The 20,013-nt window shown below is 44.3% G+C and overlaps 1 protein-coding gene across 2 annotated transcripts in view; it reads right to left on the bottom strand.

Annotated features, from left to right (window-relative positions):
* The window catches only part of LOC311137471 (lysine-specific demethylase 4B-like), an 86,726-nt gene extending 67,049 nt beyond the window's left edge, over positions 1 to 19,677 (bottom strand). For both annotated transcript variants that reach the window (XM_084172003.1, XM_084172004.1), the window contains exons 1-5: positions 19,543 to 19,677; positions 6,591 to 6,946; positions 6,201 to 6,376; positions 5,745 to 5,859; positions 3,258 to 3,451 (exon numbers count right to left, since the gene is read on the bottom strand). In XM_084172003.1, coding sequence (XP_084028129.1) covers positions 3,258 to 3,451; positions 5,745 to 5,859; positions 6,201 to 6,376; positions 6,591 to 6,932 — 827 coding nt within the window. In that variant the 5' untranslated portion in view covers positions 6,933 to 6,946; positions 19,543 to 19,677. The remainder of the gene's footprint in view (positions 1 to 3,257; positions 3,452 to 5,744; positions 5,860 to 6,200; positions 6,377 to 6,590; positions 6,947 to 19,542) is intronic.
* Between the last annotated feature and the right edge of the window lie 336 nt (positions 19,678 to 20,013).

Genomic DNA, 20,013 nt, shown 5'->3' with positions numbered 1-20,013 from the left:
GAGAAACAGAAAAGCCTGCCTGTGCAGTAATGAGCGCTGTCACAGCAAGGGAGGCCTGGCTCAGTTCAGAGCCCCTCTTTCTCATTCCACCATGAAAACCTCCCTCTAAACCTCTCTCATTCCACCATGAAAACAAGACAAGAATGTATTTTAGAAGCTACCCTCCTGTAGGTTTACACCATGGCTCTGCAACCCTGTTCCTGGAGAGCTAGCCTCCTGTAGGTTTACACCAGGGCTCTCCAACCCTGTTCCTGGAGAACTAGCCTCCTGTAGGTTTACACCAGGGCTCTCCAATCCTGTTCCTGGAGAGCTAGCCTCCTGTAGGTTTACACCAGGGATCATCAACCCTGTTCCTGGAGAGCTAGCCTCCTGTAGGTTTACACCAGGGATCACCAACCCTGTTCCTGGAGAGTTGTGATTCTATGGTCAAAAACATAACCCAGCTAGGCTGCAGTCAAGCCATCCCCAGCAAGAAAGTAGGACTACGATAAAGGTATGAAAGGTTAAAATAACAAGGGAAGAGGAGATCGATCCTTCTCTGATGGCGGAGTGGGTATTAGTCACCCAGCAAGACCATGGAGAGAGAGACACACACACATGCTCTCACCTCGCAGACACAGCTTAAAGATGACGGGCACTGCGCCAGACGCCTATACTAGCTGACCGCTACTAAGGTCGCCCGGTGAGGTCACCGCCGTTACCGGTACTTTGACGAAGTGTCGCCCTCCATTAGCGTTCTGTCGATACCCTTATCTACCGCCATTACCTTGCCGCCGTGCGACTCACTTAGCCGGGAGTGGCTGTTAGTCTGAGGCTACGTCCCAAATGGCACCCTGTTCCCTATTTAGGGCCCAAAGGGCTCTTGTCTAAAGTAGTGCACTATATAGGAAATAGGGTGCCATTTGGAAGGAACCCCTTCAGTGTGTGATACTACAGGGTCTATGCAGCAATGCTGGTTTTCCCACTCGCTTCGAAGTGAAATGGTTGGCGAAAGTGATGGAGACGTGTCAGCAAATAGAGGCTCTTTATGTGACTCAGTGTTGGGAGAGCCATAAACGTTAGGAAATAGAATTGGATGCCGAGTGAAGCCTTTGGGAATAGCGCGCCTCGACGAGGGGGGTCGTATTACAAGAGGAATAAGAAAACGATGGGGGAGAGAGAGAGAGAGAGAGAGAGAGAGAGAGAGAGAGAGAGAGAGAGGTGTCGGAAGAGCGCTACTGCCATCTAGCGACGAGTGATGGGATGGTTGGCCCTGGACTATTTAATTACTTGTAGGACACAGACACTCATATTCACAGAAAAATACACACAGGGGGCGGGCTTTGTGTGTGTGTGTGTTTGTGTGTGTGTGTGTGTGTGTGTTTGTGTGGGAAGCAGCTGCAAGAGGAGAGGGGGAGAGAGACGACAAACAGGGTACAATTTAAAATTGACTTTACACGCGATATCCATCTCTTGCGATACGGATATTGCACATATCAATATTGCAATTTGGATGTGAATTTGATTATTGTGCAGCCGTAACATACACTTATATATAGACCTATATTCACGCAAACACAGTCAATGACACACAAACAGTGCCAAATTCCAGTCAATATGATGCTCATATTGAAGATGCTTTGCACTACAGAAGCCATCTCCAACCGGTCGATTGCGATCGACTGGTCGATCTCCAAGGCATTCCTAGTCGATCACCAAACATTTCTGTAAAAAAACAACAACGATAAAGCCTTGTGTTGCTTCTGTATTTCTTTATTTTGCTGTTGGTCATAGCTGCACTTGATTCAGCAGCCCTAGCAGCGAGCGGGAAGGCAAAGTCCTCCCATTTTGAACCATTTCATGTGTCTGAAGGTAGAACAGCGCATACCCGGCAGGGACAGAGAGCAAATCAAGTGCACCTATAGGCCTACCGCTGGCCAATCACATAGTTCAGATCATCGTGTCTACACAGTTTCCTCGAGCCATAGGCTGTAAAAAGAAGCCTCACAACACACAGCAAAGTTGATACTGTAAGATTTCAAAACGTTTAAAACCATGACTAGAGACTCAACGAATACAGCAAGGAGCTGCTGTTTTCATGAGTAAGTTCATGTATAAGTTGTTATTCAGCACTGTCAACACTTTGTTCAACGCTTTTATAAGCCATTAAAAAGGTCCGTTCTCCCTACTTCCACTCACGCTACAACCAGCACTGCAGCTGCAATGAATGACTATAGCAAAGTGTTCCGATAAGCTTGCGTTGTTATTATTAATGGCTTGTGTCTTTAAAAAATATATATAAAGGAATTTTTCACTTTCTCTGGGCATAGGAGTAACAACATGAATTTGTGCATGAGGCAGAAATAATGCAGCGCAACTTTCACCATCAGCTGGAGGATGTGTTCCCTTTTCTCAGCGGAGAGAGGGAGAGTGGAGGGACGGTGAGTCAGGTGAGAGGCAGCCTCACCGAGGCAGAGAGAGAGGCAGAGAGAGAGAGAGAGAGGCAGAGAGAGAGGGAGAGTGGAGGGACGGTGAGTCAGGTGAGAGGCAGCCTCACCGCTGCTCCCGCCCTTAGACTGACCATCACATGCAGGCCATCAGTCCAGTAAAACAATTAAATGATTATGCTTACTCAACTATGCCTCAAAAGTAATACAACACATTATCTATTACCAGTGTGATCATATACCTACATTTTTAAAATATAATTTCTAACTGGTCTGAGTGGTACATCTCGGCTTGCATTTTGACTAAGAAAGAGTGACAATTGGTCTAGACTGTCCTCCAGTGGCCACCTGTTTAACTACAGAAGTACATGGACAGTCTCCTTAACTCAAAAACAGGAACTCACTTTCAGCTTTACACATGTAGAAGAATGATAGATGCTAGAGAAGCCACTGCCAAAGCCTGTCCAGATCCTGAAATCAGATCCTGAAATCAAGATTCCAGCTTGCCATTTTTTAAAATGTAGATGCAATTGAAGCAAAGAGCTGTCACATAAAATAGAGAGAACCACGAAGAATGTGTTGGAAATCCCCCAATATATCAAAAATAAGTGCCAAATGACAAATTAAGTAATTTGAGGAATATTTCTAAGCGAGCAGAGATGCAGAGAGAGAGAGGCAGAGAGAGAGAGAGAGGCAGAGAGAGGCAGAGAGGCAGAGACAGACAGAGAGGCAGAGAGAGACAGAGAGGCAGAGAGAGGCAGAGAGAGGCAGAGAGAGACAGAGAGAGAGGAGACACACAAATAACTAAAAATACTAAATCTAGCCACTGACCAGGACTTGGGCTCTCCAAAGTGCAGGTAGTTGATGCTGTAGAGGTCCATGTCCTCGGTGTGCCAGGCAAAGGTGGTCTTCCACATGCCAAAGTACAGGTAGGGTGTGTTCACTCCCTCGATCACAATGCCACACTCCTGCTCCACCATATCTAGCAGCGTGTTCAGGTGGCCGATGTTCCACTCACTGATCTCCTGGAAACACACAGACAGAGGGAGGTGAACACTGTGACCCAATTAAAGCATATTGGCTACATTTACCAATTAAATTGAATGAACATAGCCAGGCCTATAGACATGGAGTTGCACTGTTTGTTTGTCACAATTGTACTTCAGCTAGTCTTATACCAGTGAATAACGTAGCTATATTACTATGGAGGACTAAGATTGCCATTGCTGTTCAAGGCCATGTAGTAATACATGTTCACCACCAGATGGCATCAAGGCCACACAACATAGACATATTTCAGCTGGTATTTTTTGTTAAAACGTATAATATAATAATATAATATAATAATATGCCATTTAGCAGACGCTTTTATCCAAAGCGACTTACAGTCATGTGTGCATAAATTTTTACGTATGGGTGGTCCCGGGGATCGAACCCACTACCCTGGCGTTACAAGCACCATGCTCTACCAATTGAGCTACAGAGGACCACAAAACGTATCAACAAGTGTTACTGTCGGGTACTTAGTACTAAGGAATTCCACACAATTTGTAACTACAGTGCATTCAGAAAGTATTCAGACCCCTTCTCCAAATTTGGTTACGTTACAGCCATATTCTAAAATGGATTCAATAAAAAAATGCCATCAATCTACACAAAATACCCCATAATGACAAAGCGATAACAGGTTTTTAGAATTAACAAAACAGAAATATGTTATTTACATAAGTATTCAGACACTTTGCTATGAGACTCGAAATTCAGCTTAGGTGCATCCTGTTTCCATTGATTGTCCTTGAGATGTTTCTACAACTTGATTGGAGTACAACTGTGGTAAATTCAATTGATTGGACATGATTTGGAAAGCCACACACCTGTCTATATAAGGTCCCACAGTTGACAGTGCATTTCAGAGCAAAAACCGAGCCATGAGGTCAAAGGAATTGTCCGTAAAGCTCAGAGAAAGGATTGTGTCGAGGCACAGATCTGGGGAAGGGTACCAACATTTTTTTACAGCATTGAAGGTCCCCAAGAACACAGTGGCCTCCATCATTCTTAAATGGAAGAAGTTTGGAACCACCAAGACTCTTCCTAGAGCTGGCCGCCCGACCAAACTGAGCAATTGGGGGAGAAGGGCCTTTGTCAGGGAGGTGACCAAGAACCCGATGGTCACTCTGACAGAGCTCCAGTGTTCCTCTGTGGAGATGGGAGAACCTTCCAGAAGGACAACCATCTCTGCAGCACTCTACCAATTAGGCCTTTAAGGTAGAGTGGCCAGACGGAAGCCAGACCTCAGTAAAAAGACACATGACAGCCCGCATGGAGTTTGCCAAAAGGCACCTAAAGGACTCTCAGACCATGAGAAAAGATTCTCTGGTCTGATGAAACAAAGATTGAACTCTTTGGCATTAATGCCAAGCGTCACGTCTGGAGGAAACCTGGCACCATCCCTACGGTGAAGCATGGTGGTTGCAGCATTATGCTGTGGGGATGTTTTTCAGTGGCAGGGACTGGAAGACTAGTCAGGATTGAGGGAAAGATGAACGGTGCAAAGTACAGAGAGATTCTTGATGAAAACCTGCTCCAGAGCGCTCAGGACCTCAGACTGGGGCGAAGGTTCACCTTCCAACAGGACAACAACCCTAAGCACACAGCCAAGACAACGCAGGAGTGGCGTCGGGACAAGTCTTTGAATGTCTTTGGGTGGCCCAGCCAGAGCGCGGACTTGAACCTGATCGAACATCTCTGGAGAGACCTGAAAATAGCTGTGCAGCGACGCACCCCATCCAACCTGACAGAGCTTGAGAGGATCTGTAGAGAAGAATGGGAGAAACTCTCCAAATATAGGAGTGCCAAGCTTGTAGCGTCATACCCAGGAAGACTCAAGGCTGTAATCGCTGCCAAAGGTGCTTCAACAAAATAAAAGGGTCATTTACTTATGTCAATGTGATATTTCATTTGTCTTTTTTTTATTTTTTTTGCAAACATTTCCAAAAAACTGTTTTTGCTTCGTCATTATGGGGTATTGCATGTAGATTGATGGGGGGGGGGAACAATTTAATCAATTTTAGCATAAGACTAACGTAGGAAAACGTGGAAAAAGTCAAGGGGTCTGAATACTTTCCGAATGCCCTGTATAGTGAAGCCAGGGTCATGTTCAGAAGGTACGAAACGGAAGAAAACAGTAACAGGGAGGTAGCACTATCTGAACTTGTCCCAGAAGAAACGCTTGTTTACGTTTTCTGCTGCAAAACATGTCACTACTAATGTTCACAACCCATGTGTGTAATTAGCAAGGCTGTTCCTGGGCTGACTTACTGAGTCATAGATGGAGCCGCTGACGTCAGCACCGTAGATTGGAGACACGAAGGTGAGATTCTTCCAGTACTTCCTCTCCAGGTCGTCAAAGTCCTTGTGTCGGGGGGTACAGTACCTGGGAGTGGAGGGGAGAGTAGAGAGGTCTATAGTTCACTAGACAGATACTAAACGGTAAAGGCAGTGAAACAGGCACTAACAAAGGCAACCCAATAATTTAGATGGAAAGTGATAAATCAAAGTTTCACATTCGTACTGTGCGTAATTTGTAATGGTCTCAACTCTGTGATTGGGAAAGAAAACATTTGTATAAAAAAAACTGGGAGAATACATTATTCTTTAGTTTCCACTATGAAAAAACCCTGTCTCTGATCATAACATTAATCTATCTTCTGCATTATTTTGACTGGGTCTCAATGGGTGTAGAATGTCTGGTAGCTCGGTGATGCGAGGCCCTACTTTCTGCTGTTGGCCAGTTGGCGGTACTCCCCAACGGTCATGGACTTCTTCTGGATGTTGTACTGGGTAAAGAGGCCTGACTGGCCAGTCACCACCTGCATGATGGGAGCAGGGATCGTCATCTCCTCGATGACATCGTATGACTGCCGCGGCTTCCAGCCCTTAGGGGGAATCACCTGCAAGAAGGGCAGGAGGAAGGGAGAGAAAGTTAAAGTGAGTGAGTGAGTGAGTGAGTGAGTGAGTGAGTGAGTGAGGATGTGAAAGTAAAAGAGGACAAAGGTAAAAAGAGAGAGACAACCTAGGCCAAGTGAGATGGAGAGGCAATAACAATACATTGCTGAATTATTAGTGTTAGGCAATATAAACTAAACTGTCATGATGTGTGTGTACCTTTGCCAGGCCTGCACGGTGTGCTCCTTGAGTCTCCATGTAGGCAACGTATTTGGCAAAGTCCTTGAATTCCTCCATGGTGGGCCGGAAGGTCATGATCTTACACCCTGGGTTCATTACTGGGACTGGGGCTGAATCTGCAGCTAGGTCTGGGGCTGTATCTGGTGTTAGCTCAGGGGCTAATTCTGGGGCTGAATCTGCAGCTAGGTCTGGGGCTGTATCTGGTGTTAGCTCAGGGGCTAATTCTGGGGCTGAATCTGCAGCTAGTTCTGGGGATAAGTCTGGTGCTGGTGCTTCCAGCGACATGGTGGCAGGTGGATCTGGGGGCGCTTCCAGCGACATAGAGGCAGGTAGAACTGTAAATAGAAAGAGAAAGGAATGACAAAGTTGAATAGAATAAGAAAAATGAGGCACCGACAGACCTGGGATCGAAAACCCCACCCTAGGCAACAGTAACTAGGGCAGGTGTTCCCAAAACGGCCAATGTTTTTAAATTGGGCCTATTAGTTTATTATAAAATCAGTCTGACAGTACTTTTGACAGCATTTCAATCTGAAGGAAGTATGGTTTGAATTGACAGATGCATCAGCAAGGTATTGAGAAGTTCAGGCAATAATTTTGTATGATCTTCTGTGTAAAAACGTATCAGTAGCTAGGTTTTCTTGGCGACAGATTTTAATGCGAATATTCTAAAAGCTGCATAAATAATACAGTCGCATTTTCCAACCAGAGATGTTTCCATCAAATTGACTTGTTGCCAATAAAGGTTTGTGCATGATGACGTAGTGCACATAAATAACTTCTGCGGTTCAATTCCCATGTACCGAATAAAAAAAAAAAGACAAGTTAAATGGGTTTCCATCGCATTTTCAACTCTACTGATGGTTGTCACTAAAAATGTTGCGTTATAATGTAATGGCGCCTTAGGGAATGGCGGCCGTTTTACGGGCTCCTGACTAGGGCTGTCCCCAACAAAAAGATATTGGTCGACAGAGTAATCTGTTCTGTCGACGAAACGATTGGTCTACATTTTTTAACTTGTATTTAAATTAAATAAAATACACTATACTGAAAAACTATATAAAAACGCAACATGTAAAAGGTGTTGGTCCCATGTTTCATGAGCTGAAATAAAAAGATTCCAGAAATGTTCCATATGCACAAAAAGCTTCTCTCTCAAATGTGTTTACATCCCTGTTAGTGAGCATTTCTCCTTTGCCAAGATAATCCATCCACCTGACAGGTGTGGCATATCAAGAAGCTGATTAAACAGCATGGTCATTACACAGGTGCGCCTTGAGCTGGGGACAATAAAAGGCCATTCTAAAATGTGCAGTTTTGTCACACAACGCCACAGATGTCTCAAGTTGAGGGAGCGTGCAATTGGCATACTGACTGCAGGAATGTCCACCAGAGCTGTTGCCAGGGAATTTAATGTTCATTTCTCTACCGTTGTTTTAGAAAATTTGGCAGTACATCCAACCAGCATCACAACCGCAGACCACGTGTATTGCGTCGTGTGGGCAAGTGGTTTGCGGATGTCAACGTTGTGAACAGAGTGCCCCATGGTGGCGGTGGGGTTATGGTATGGGCAGGCATCAGCTACGGACAACGAACACAATAGCATTTTATCGATGGCAATTTGAATGCACAGAGATACCGCAATGAGATCCTGGAGGCCCATTGTCATGCCATTAATCTGCCCACATCACCTCATGTTTCAGCATGATGCACAGCCTCACGTCGCAAGGATCTGTACACAATTCCTGGAAGCCGAAAAGGTTCCAGTTCTTCCATTGCCTGCACACTCACCAGACATGTCACCCATTGAGCATGTTTGGGATCCTTTGGATCAACGTGTACGAAAGCGTGTTCCAGTTCCCGCCAATATCCAGCAACTTCGCACAGCCATTGAAGAGGAGTGGGACAACCTTCCACAGGCCACAATCAACTCCATGCAAAGGAGATGTGTCACAAACGGTATCTGTGACCAACAGATGCATATCTGTATTCCCAGTCATGTGAAATCCATAGATTAGGGCCTAAATCAGTAAAATCTTTGGTATTGTTGTGTTCATATTTTGGTTCAGTATGAACACATGCAGTAAACTTGTGCAACACGTTAGGAGATAAAACGCATCGTGTTCTTAATTTCACCTGTCACATTATTTGACATTATGAAGCTTACCGTAGTTCTCCAGAACGGTTGAGCCAGTCACGTGTTTGTTTGCAAATAGCACAAAGACACAAAGCGGGAGTAGAGTCCAGCTGTGTATTGACAGGGCTAGCGTTTTATATTGAAAGTCAGTGTTTTTGCTTCAATAAAATGATCAGGGACGTGCAACTATAGTTTTCCTTCACAGAAAATACATTAGTGCAACACATTCGGCAGATGACAACAGAAGTGCAACACTATATAGTTGGTAGCCATACAAGTAAATGAGCTTATAATTATTTTGCAAAGACGATGCATAGCCATCATATTTCTAATGTTTATCATAGAAAGAATGTAGCCAGCTACATTCCCTAAAGTCTTTTGTTTAAAAGGTCTTCTTTAAATTTTACCAGAGAAAAGTAGGCTGGCTACATCAAGAAAAGTACCAGAGAAAAGTAGGCTGGCTACATCAAGAAAAGTACCAGAGAAAAGTAGGCTGGCTACATCAAGAAAAGTACCAGAGAAAAGTAGGCTGGCTACATCAAGAAAAGTACCAGAGAAAAGTAGGCTGGCTACATCAAGAAAAGTACCAGAGAAAAGTAGGCTGGCTACATCAAGAAAAGTACCAGAGAAAAGTAGGCTGGCTACATCAAGAAAAGTACCAGAGAAAAGTAGGCTGGCTACATCAAGAAAAGTACCAGAGAAAAGTAGGCTGGCTACATCAAGAAAAGTACCAGAGAAAAGTAGGCTGGCTACATCAAGAAAAGTACCAGAGAAAAGTAGGCTGGCTACATCAAGAAAAGTACCAGAGAAAAGTAGCTCCACTTCAGTCAGAGTCTGTCTGCTGATAGAATGCCCGTTTGTGAATTCGCATCAGAGTGGAGATGTGCAACTGAAGCACAAAATTAGTCTGATGCCGAGCTGAAATTACAAGAAGCATCTTAGAGCTGCGCTTCCAAACGCAGCAAGTTATTTCTTATGCGTTTTATAATTGTTTCCTGCGTGAAGAAACAAAGGATTCTGCGTTAACTAGCAAGTTAAACATAAACTTAAGGGTCGCGTTATCTAAGCAAGTGGCTGAATTAATAATGTGACAGGTATCTTATAGTGTTCGCTTTCTGAGCTGTTTGGATGAGTTATCTGTACAGCTGCCACTGCTTGATTTCCTTGCGTTTTTCCTCCTCTCTGTTCTCGGCCAGACTGCTCCTCCCCCCTCTTCTAGCAGAGCAGGCAGGCCGGCCCTTTGCCCTTGCGACTCCAGACTCCACACAGGCACAGCGTGACCACATGCTGCTTCAGAGCCAGTATTGTTCTTCCTTCAGACAAGCATGCGTCAAAACTTTGTTCATTTGCACAATGTCTCTCGTTCACATTCGCTTATAAAAATGACCAAATACACCAAAAATGACATTTCGGTAGCTCCTTCCTAAACATGTATAACTTCACGAGTTGGATTGCCTACCTTTACAATTTGTTTATTTTCGTTTGACCTCATTAGCATATTTAGCTAGCAGCCTCCGTGGAAATTCACTATTACTTACGCTAATTTTGTTAGCATTCTGATAGACACCGAATGGGCTTTTCTTGCCATTTTTATCGACCCTTGTGTACTAAGCCAGTAATACTGTAAATCCCAAGATGAGAGAAGGCCGGTATGACGAAAAATAAATCTGGATACCGCCCAACCCTAATCAGTAGGCTATTAAACAAACAGTCAAATTGGCAACAGGAGCAGGATCTGTCTTATTACTGTAGATATACATGGATGATTTATAAAGCCAGGCACGTTTAACAGTTAGGCTATTGATCATAAACCTAATTCAAGTTACAGCATATAGGGAAAGGCGCCAATTCAACAGCACACTGAAGATTATGTTTCAGAAACGGGGACAGAGACCGCTATCCATCGCGGGAGAAAGCACATTGTTATAAAATAATATATTTATTAGTGTTGCACCCTTATTCTTTCATAATAACCATTTACAATCTCAGTAGCACGCCTTAGACTGTGCCATACCTGTGGCCTCCGCAACAGACGTTGGAGAGTGGATAAATCGCCTCTACCCTCCAATCTATTGGCGAACGTGCAATCACTGGAGAATAAACTGGATGACTATCCAATTAACGTGGTCTGCAGAACTGTAATATCCTGTTTCTCAGAGTCGTGGCTGAACAAGGACATGGTCAAATCTATCTGGTTTCTATACATCAGGACAGAATGGATGCATCGGGGAAGCTCAGTGGGGGTGTTTGTCTCGTCGTTAACAACAGCTGGTGCGCGATCTCTAAGATTAAGAACGTCTCAAGGTTCTGCTCGGCTGAGTTAGAATAACTTATGATAAGCTGTAGACCATACTATTTACCAAGAGTTTCCATCTATATTTTTCGTAGCTGTCTATTTACCACCACAGACCGCACTCAACAAGCTGTAAGGGGCCATAAGCAAACAAGAAAATGCACACCCAGAGGCGGCGCTCCTAGTGGCCGGTGATTTTAATGCTGGAAAACTGAAATACATTTTACCTAATTTCTACCAGCATGTCACCTGTGCAACTAAAACTCCAGATCACCTTTACTCCACACACAGAGACGCATACAAAGCTCTCCCTCACACTCCATTTGGCAAATCTGACAGTAACTGTATACCCCTGATTCCGGCTTAAAAGCGAAAACTCTAAAAACAGGCAATGGTCCGATGAAGCGGATGCTAAGCTACAGGACCGTTTTGCTAGCACAGACTGGAATATGTTCCAGGATTCAACCGATGGCATTGAGGAGTTTACCACATCAGTCACCGGCTTCATTAATAACTGCATCAGTGTTTCCCTCTGCGTTCATTTAAGTGTGGCACTGCGCCACGGCAGAATCATTGCCGCCACACCAAAATAAACATCCTATGTCTACCAAACATAGTTTTAATAAAGTTCTGTAAAGCACATTCGCTTTTCTTGGTAAATAGATAATCTGTCTGGGTTCAACACAATTCTGAAGGTTATTTAGCTCTGTTAGCTGTGGCAGGCAGCCTGCAACTCAAGAAACACAGAGCGCGAGTGACCAGTGCTCGATACAGATGCTCTGCGGCACAAAACACAATTCACTTCAGAATGCACCTGCGCGAGAAACTGCACGCCAGGGACCAGTGCGCAATACAGAAGCTCTGCGGCGCAAAACACAATTCACTTGAATCACCTCAGAGTGCTCCTGCGTGAGAAACTGCAAGAAAGGTACTTTAGCTTGTGTTTGACTAACGTTAGCTAGCCAACTAGTTAACTACATAAGCTAGCTATAACCTAAAAACTCTAACATCATTTAGATCTATAATATTGCTGCCACAATTGTAACGGCAATTAGCGATCCAATATCCACAAGTATGTTGATGATAGAAACATGGTTAACTAACGTTACTAGTCTAGCAAGTTAGCTAATTTGTTTGGAACTGTATCAAGTGCAAGCAAGATAGCGACATTTATCTGTCTTCGATTTGATTTTTTTTTTTCTCAGTTGAGTGAAATATTTCCAGCCACAGCAGCGAAAGAGAAAGGGGGAGCAGGGACAAGAGTGTCAGGTAACGTTAACTTAGCGAGCTAACGTCAAATCAGCCTAAATTAAATTAAACTTTCTTTAGTTAGCTAACTCTTTAAAAGCTTAAGCTATCGTTTTTATAACAAGTATATGGCTTACTTTACTAGACAGAGAAGAATCCCGGGAGCGAGCTAGGGATGCATAAGGGACAGAATGAAGCAGAGGAGAGGAGAGAACCAGGAGGGGGGATGGAAGGAGAAAAGGAGAGAAGAGAGGAAATGAGAGAGCCAGGAGGGGAGATGGAAGGAGAAAAGGAGAGGAGAGCAAAGAGAAGGACAAGAAAGAGGAGTAGATAAAGGAGAGGAGGAGGAGAGAGGAGAGGAGGAGGAGAGAGGAGTAAGGCCAAGTGCGCACCACCGGCAATCCGGATGGGACCCAAAGTGGCTTAAAACTGACAGACTGAAGCAGTGGCTATATAATACCACATGGTTAGTAAAATTTCATTTAATTAGGCTAAGGGAGAAAGAAAATGTGTGCATATTTAGTCTGTACTAGTCTACAGTATTTTGTGTTTATTCCTGAGCCAACTCCATCAGGACCTCGATGACCCAATGGGTCTGGGCGCATTCAACATACATCAAGGAGGAGGAGGAGGAGAGGGAGAGGCCAGGTGGAGAAGACCAAGACCAGGGAGCAGTTCTGGGCTCGGTTCAGAGAGGAAGTAAAAACATTGCTGTGATGAAACCAATGTTACATCATGTGTGCTGGATAAACTAAAGCAGACAGCTATTAAATCACCTATTTTCTGTTTTGTGCTGTAATTAGGTCATGGATCCATATCTTGTTGGCCTCCAGGACAGCCTAGACCGGAGGATCCAACACCTGGAGATTCTGGGGGCCTTCAGTGTGTTGGGACCTCAGGCTGTGTTCTCTAGTGAGAGGATAAACACCTTTAACCCTCCTCTCCAGGCAGTTAATGCAAGCGCCAGAGGCTGCAAGAATGGCCTTCTTACAAGCAACATGTGCTAGTTGGAGCATTCAAGGTATGGCATGAGTGTGACAATCTTTTGAAGAGAAGATTTTAGGCCAGTGTTGCCCATCCCTTTTTCCTGTTGAACTACCACTCTGTTGGCTCTTCTTTAATGTTGTACATCTTTTTGTTTTTAATGTATTTCAGGGGTTGGACCAGCTGACTGCAATGACAAAGCTGGCCATGCAGTTTGATGAGTGGGGGCAGTCTACCCCTGCCTTAGCCAGCTGGCAGCAATCGCGCTGACTATACCAGTGTCTACTGTTAATTGTGAGAGGGACTTCTCTGCAATGAAATGAGAAAGAACATTTAAAATGTGAAAGTAGATCATCTTTGTCCCTCTCCCTTCTCGTCTTATTATCTCTGTAATTGCAGGTCAAAACAGACTTGAGGAACAGACTGCAGGGACAGCATCAAGCCGCCTGCATGCGGCTCTCCATCAAGGAGCTTAATTACAGGAGGGCTTGGGAATCTTTTCCAAAAGCCCAGAAGAATAAAGTGCCCTGACAAAGGCTGTAAACTATGTCAGAACTAGGTTTTTGTCAAAACCTGGAAAGAGATTTCCAACACCCTCCTTTTGTGATGAACATGAATTAGTGGGCTCTAATTCATGTTCAGTCAAATATTCCTCTGTTAAATTTTGTCAAGATAAACTTTATTTCAGAAAGAAGATCTCTGTTGTGTTTCTTTAGATAGCTGCACCCCTCAACCTTAAATTTCATCCTGTATACTATAATCATTTTACCAATATGTTATTGAGATCATTTCTGGGGTTGGAAATTATATTTTAGATGGTTTATTTGAGTTTATTCCTTTTTTTTTTTTAAGTCACCAGAACCAAGCTTTTCAGTACTTATAAATATTTTGTTTTGGGGGGGGGAGGACCCCGGATCCCCCCCCTAACTTTTCCAGCACAGCTAACACATTTTCCAGAGGAAACACTGAACTGCATCAACGACATTGTCCCCACAGTGACCGTACGTGCAGTATTATATCTCAATCAGAAACATTTCTGGCTCCCAGGTGTCTTTTATACAGGTAACTAGCTGAGATTAAGAGCAAACTCTTAAAGGGAGTGCTCCTAATCTCAGCTTGTTACCTGTATAAAAGACACCTGTCCACAGAAGCAATCAATCAATCAGATTCCAAACTCTCCACCATGGCCAAGACCAAAGAGCTCTCCAAGGATGTCAGGGACAAGATTGTAGACCTACACACGGCTGGAATGGGCTACAAGACCATCGCCAAGCAGCTTGGTGAGAAGGTGACAACAGTTGGTGCGATTATTCGCAAATGGAAGAAACACAAAATAACTGTCAATCTCCCTCGGCCTGGGGCTCCATGCAAGATCTCACCTCGTGGAGTTGCAATGATCATGAGAACGGTGAGGAATCAGCCCAGAACTACATGGGAAGATATTGTCAATGATCTCAAGGCAGCTGGGACCATAGTCACCAAGAAAACAATTGGTAACACACTACGCCGTGAAGGACTGAAATCCTGCAGCGCCCGCAAGGTCCCCCTGCTCAAGAAAGCACATATACAGGGCCGTCTGAAGTTTGCCAATGAACATCTGAATGATTCAGAGGAGAACTGGGTGAAAGTGTTGTGGTCAGATGAGACCAAAATCGAGCTCTTTGGCATGAACTCAACTCGTCGTGTTTGGAGGAGGAGGAGGAATGCTGCCTATGACCCCAAGAACACCATTCCCACCGTCAAACATGGAGGTGGAAACATTATGCTTTGGGGGTATTTTTTTGCTAAGGGGACAGGACAACTTCACCGCATCAAAGGGACGATGGACGGGGCCATGTACCGTCAAATATTGGGTGAGAACCTCCTTCCCTCAGCCAGAGCATTGAAAATGGGTCGTGGATGGGTATTCCAGCATGACAATGACCCAAAACACACAGCCAAGGCAACAAAGGAGTGGCTCAAGAAGAAGCACATTAATTAATCCCATAGAAAATCTGTGGAGGGAGCTCAAGGTTCGAGTTGCCAAACGTCAGCCTCGAAACCTTAAATGACTTGGAGAAGATCTGCAAAGAGGAGTGGAACAAAATCCCTCCTGAGATGTGTGCAAACCTGGTGGCCAACTACAAGAAACGTCTGACCTCTGTGATTGCCAACAAGGGTTTTGCCACCAAGTACTAAGTCATGTTTTGCAGAGGGGTCAAATACGTATTTACATAATTAAAATGCAAATCAATTTATAACATTTGACGTGCGTTTTTCTGGATTTTATTGTTGTTATTCTGTCTCTCACTGTTCAAATAAACCTACCATTAAAATTATTGACTGATCATCTCTTTGTCAGTGGGCAAACGTACAAAATCAGCAGGGGATCAAATACTTATTTCCCTCAATGTAGTCACGGCCGTGTATATCCCCCCTCAAGTCGATACCACGACTGCCCTCAAAGAACTTCACTGGACCTTATGCAAACTGGAAACCACATATCCTGAGGCTGCATTTATTGTAGCCAGGGATTTTAACAAAGCAAATTTGCTTCTCCCTTCCTATAGGCAGAAACTCAAACAGGAAGTTACCCGTGCTAAGGACTATTCAACGCTGGTCTGACCAATCGGAATCCACACTTCAAGATTGTTTTGATCACGCGGACTGGGATATGATCCTGGTAGCTTCCAAAAATAATTTAGACGTATACACTGAAACGGTGACGGAGTTTATCAGGAAGTGTATAGGTGATGTTGTGCCCACTGTGACTATTAAAACCTACCCTAACCAGAAACCGTGGATAGATGGCAGCATTCGCGCAAATCTGAAAGCGCGAACCACCGTATTCAACCATGGCAATGTGACTGGGAATATGGCAGAATACAAACAGTGTAGCTACTCACTCCACAAGGCAATTAAACTGACAAAACATTAGTATAGAGACAAAGTGGAGTCGCAATTCAATGGCTCAGACACGAGACGTATGTGGCAGGGTCTACAGACAATCACGGACTACAAAAGGAAAACCAGGCACGTCGCCGACACCGACGTCTCGCTTCCAGACAACACCTTCTTCGCCCGCTTTGAGGATAACACTGTGCCACTGACGAGGCCCACTACCAAGGACTGTGGCCTCTCCTTCTCCATGGCCAACATGATTAAGACATTTAAGCATGTTAACCCCTGCAAGGCTGCCGGCCCAGACGGCATCCCTAGCCGCATCCTCAGAGCATGCGCAGACCAGCTGGCTGGTGTGTTTATGGACATATTCAATCTCTCCCTTTCACAGTCTGCTGTTCCAACATGCTTCAAGATGGCCACCATTGTTCCTGTACCCAAGAAAGCAAAGGTAACTGAACTAAATGACTATCGCCCTGTAGCACTCACCTCTGTCATCATGAAGTGCTTTGAGAGACTAGTCAAGGATTATATCATATCACCTCTATCTTACCTGTTACCCTAGACCCACTTCAATTTGCTTACCGCCCCAATAGAGCCACAGACGATGCAATCGCCATCACACTGCACACTGCCCTATCCCATCTGGACAAGAGGAATACCTATGTAAGAATGCTGTTCATTGACTATAGCTCAGCATTCAACACCACAGTACCCTCCAAGCTCATCATTAAGCTTGAGGCCCTGGGTCTGAACCCAGCCCTGTAAAACTGGGTGCTGGACTTCCTGACGGGCCGCCCCCAGGTGGTGAAGGTAGGAAACAACATCTCCTCTTCGCTGATCCTCAACACTGGGGCCCCACAAGGGTGCGTGCTCAGCCCCCTCCTGTACTCTCTGTTTCATCCATGACTGCGTGGCCAAGCACGCCTCTAACTCAATCATCAAGTTTGCAGACGACACAACAGTAGTAGGCTTGATTACCAACAATGACGAGACCGCCTACAGGGAGGAGGTGAGGGCTCTGGGAGTGTGGTGTCAGGAAAATAACCTCTCACTCAACATCAACAAAACGAGGAGATGACCGTGGACTTCAGGAAACAGCAGAGGGTGCCCTATCCACATCGACGGGACCGCAGTGGAGAAGGTGGAAAGCTTCAAGTTCCTTGGCGTACACATCACCGACAAACTGAAATGGTCCACACACACAGACAGTGTGTGGAGGTTGAAGAAATTCGGCTTAGCACCTAAAACCCTCACAAACTTTTACAGGTGCACAATTGAGAGCATCCTGTCGGGCTGTATCACCGCCTGGTACGGCAACTGCACCGCCCACAACCGCAGGGCTCTCCAGATGGTGGTGCGGTCTGCCGAACGCATTACCGGGGCAAACTACCCGCCCTCCAAGACACATACAGCACCCGATGTCACAGGAAGGCCAAAAAGATAATCAAGGACATCAACCACCCGAGCCACTGGCTGTTCACCCCGCTATCATCCAGAAGGTGAGGTCAGTACAGGTGCATCAAAGCTGGGACCGAGAGAATGAAAAACAGCTTCTATCTCAAGGCAATCAGCCTGTTAAATAGCCATCACTATCATATTAGAGGCTGCTATTGAAATCACTGGCCACTTTAATGGAACACTAGTCACTTTAATAATGTTTACATATCTTGCACTACTCATTTCATATGTATATACTGCATTCTATTCCATAATATTCTACTGTATCTTAGACAATGTCGCTCTGTCATTGCTTGTACATATATGTATATATTCTTAAATCCCATTCCTTACTAGTTTTGTGTGTATTGGGTACATGTTGTGAAATTGTTAGATATTACTTGTTAGATATTACTGCACTGTCGGAGCTAGAAGCACAAGCATTTCGCTACACCCACTATAACATCTACTAAACACGTGTACGTGACAAATAAAATGTGAATTGATTTGATCACTATACCATTTTGATTTATTACCTACATTTTAGCATTTTATCCTTAAATTATTTGTTTAAATACACTTGGAGAGGTTAAACAATGAAGAGCAATACCTATTATACACTTTTCTGAGTTATACATAACTATGGCAGGACACACGTAGACAGTATACAGCTGGCTATATCAAAAACCAAGACAGGGGAACTAAGCCAATATCTGAATAGATAGCAAACTAGCTACACAAATGGGAACACAAATGTGAACAATTGTATTGGTACACTGATAAACATTTACATTTTAGTAATTTAGCAGACGCTCTTATCCAGAGCGACTTACAGGAGCAATTAGGGTTAAGTGCCTTGCTCAAGGGCACATCGACAGATTTTTCACCTAGTCGGCTCGGGGATTAGAACCAGCGACCTTTCGGTTACTGGCACAACGCTCTTAACCACTAAGCTACCTGGTAAAACAAACGTATCCCACTAGCTATTCAAACATGCATTTTACAGTGTGGCTCAGTTGGTAGAGCATGGCACTTGCAACGCCAGGGTAGTGGGTTCGATTCCCACTGGGGACCAGTAGGAAAAATATGAAAATGTATGCATGCACACACTACTGTAAGTCGCTCTGGATAAGAGCGTCTGCTTAATGACTAAACTGTAAACTCACAGGAATTACGCTTAAGGAATTTGTAGCATACGTTAGCTAGCAAGTCTTTCAAGGTAGCAAGCACAAAGTGATTTTCGGAAGAGGTTAGAAGAGCATTTACGTTAACCTTAACCCTTTCCCCAACCGTAGTCTCCTAACCTGCTACGTTAATTCTAACCTGCTGCGAAACAGTCACTTAGGTATCGGAAGTGCGGTGAAAAGTGTTTCCCAGCTAAACTAGCTACATAAAGTAATAGGTCGCGTGCAAGCATTATGCTGACCGTCGTGACATAGCTAGCAAACTCGATATTCAGAATGAACAGTAGATACTTAGCTAGGAAAATATTGCATGCTATGGATCGATTAAAAACGATTGTAACGTTGGTGTCACTTATGTCAGCACTGCATGCTAACTATATGGGCGTCCGATATATGCCATTAAAGCTAGCTAAACTAACGTTAGTTAGCTCGCGCCTAGGAACATAACGATATGGAACGATATGTTATGTTCCTAGGCTCGTCCTAGCAAACCACTTAGCTAATTAGTAATAGTTGTAAGCAAACATTTCAACTGTTCGTAAACGGTCTAACAGAACTGTCCAGAATGGCCGGTTTCGGAGTTCATTCGAATTTTGACAGCCTGTACTCCGCTCACAGGCTGCCTTCCCCCATTCCATACAAGTCAACAAAACAGGCACCGTCGCTAGCTAACTAGCTAGCTACAACTGTTTAGATCACTTCGGAAATAACACGTGTATCTAGGCGCACTTGAGCCCAAAAAATAAGCAAATCATTCAACATTACCTCCTGCAGCAAATTATGTTTCTTTTCTTTATTTTTCTCAATCGATTTTTCTCGTTTTATAAAATCCACACACGATCGATTATCTCAGAGCATTAGCTAGCTGTTTGCACACAGGAGAGTTAGGCCTCACGCCTCCTTCACGAGCTTCAGCTCAGTGATTGGCCAGACCAGGATTGTAGTTAGTCACTGGATACGTTCTGTGGATTTGTTTGGATGGTCTCGTTGATAGATTGATATATGAACCAATAGGGCAGCACATTTTGCGCATGTGAAAAGGGTTAACCTCCAGGAAGCGTCATTTTACGATATCAAAACGAAAACGGTACCAAAATGGGTCGTCACTAGTTACCACAGCCATAAAGTCATAAACCCCGCCTTTTTCTACAATTTATCTTCCTAAAATCTGATTTTACACCTAACCTTAAACACACTGCTAACCTTATACCTAACCCTTAAATTTGAAGACCAACA

The sequence above is a fragment of the Coregonus lavaretus genome (genome assembly GCF_964263955.1).
Source record: "Coregonus lavaretus genome assembly, chromosome: 11".
In the NCBI taxonomy this organism is placed as follows: Eukaryota; Metazoa; Chordata; class Actinopteri; order Salmoniformes; family Salmonidae; genus Coregonus; species Coregonus lavaretus.
The sequence above is the reverse complement of the archived record's forward strand: the minus strand, read 5'-3'. Positions and strand labels throughout refer to the sequence as shown.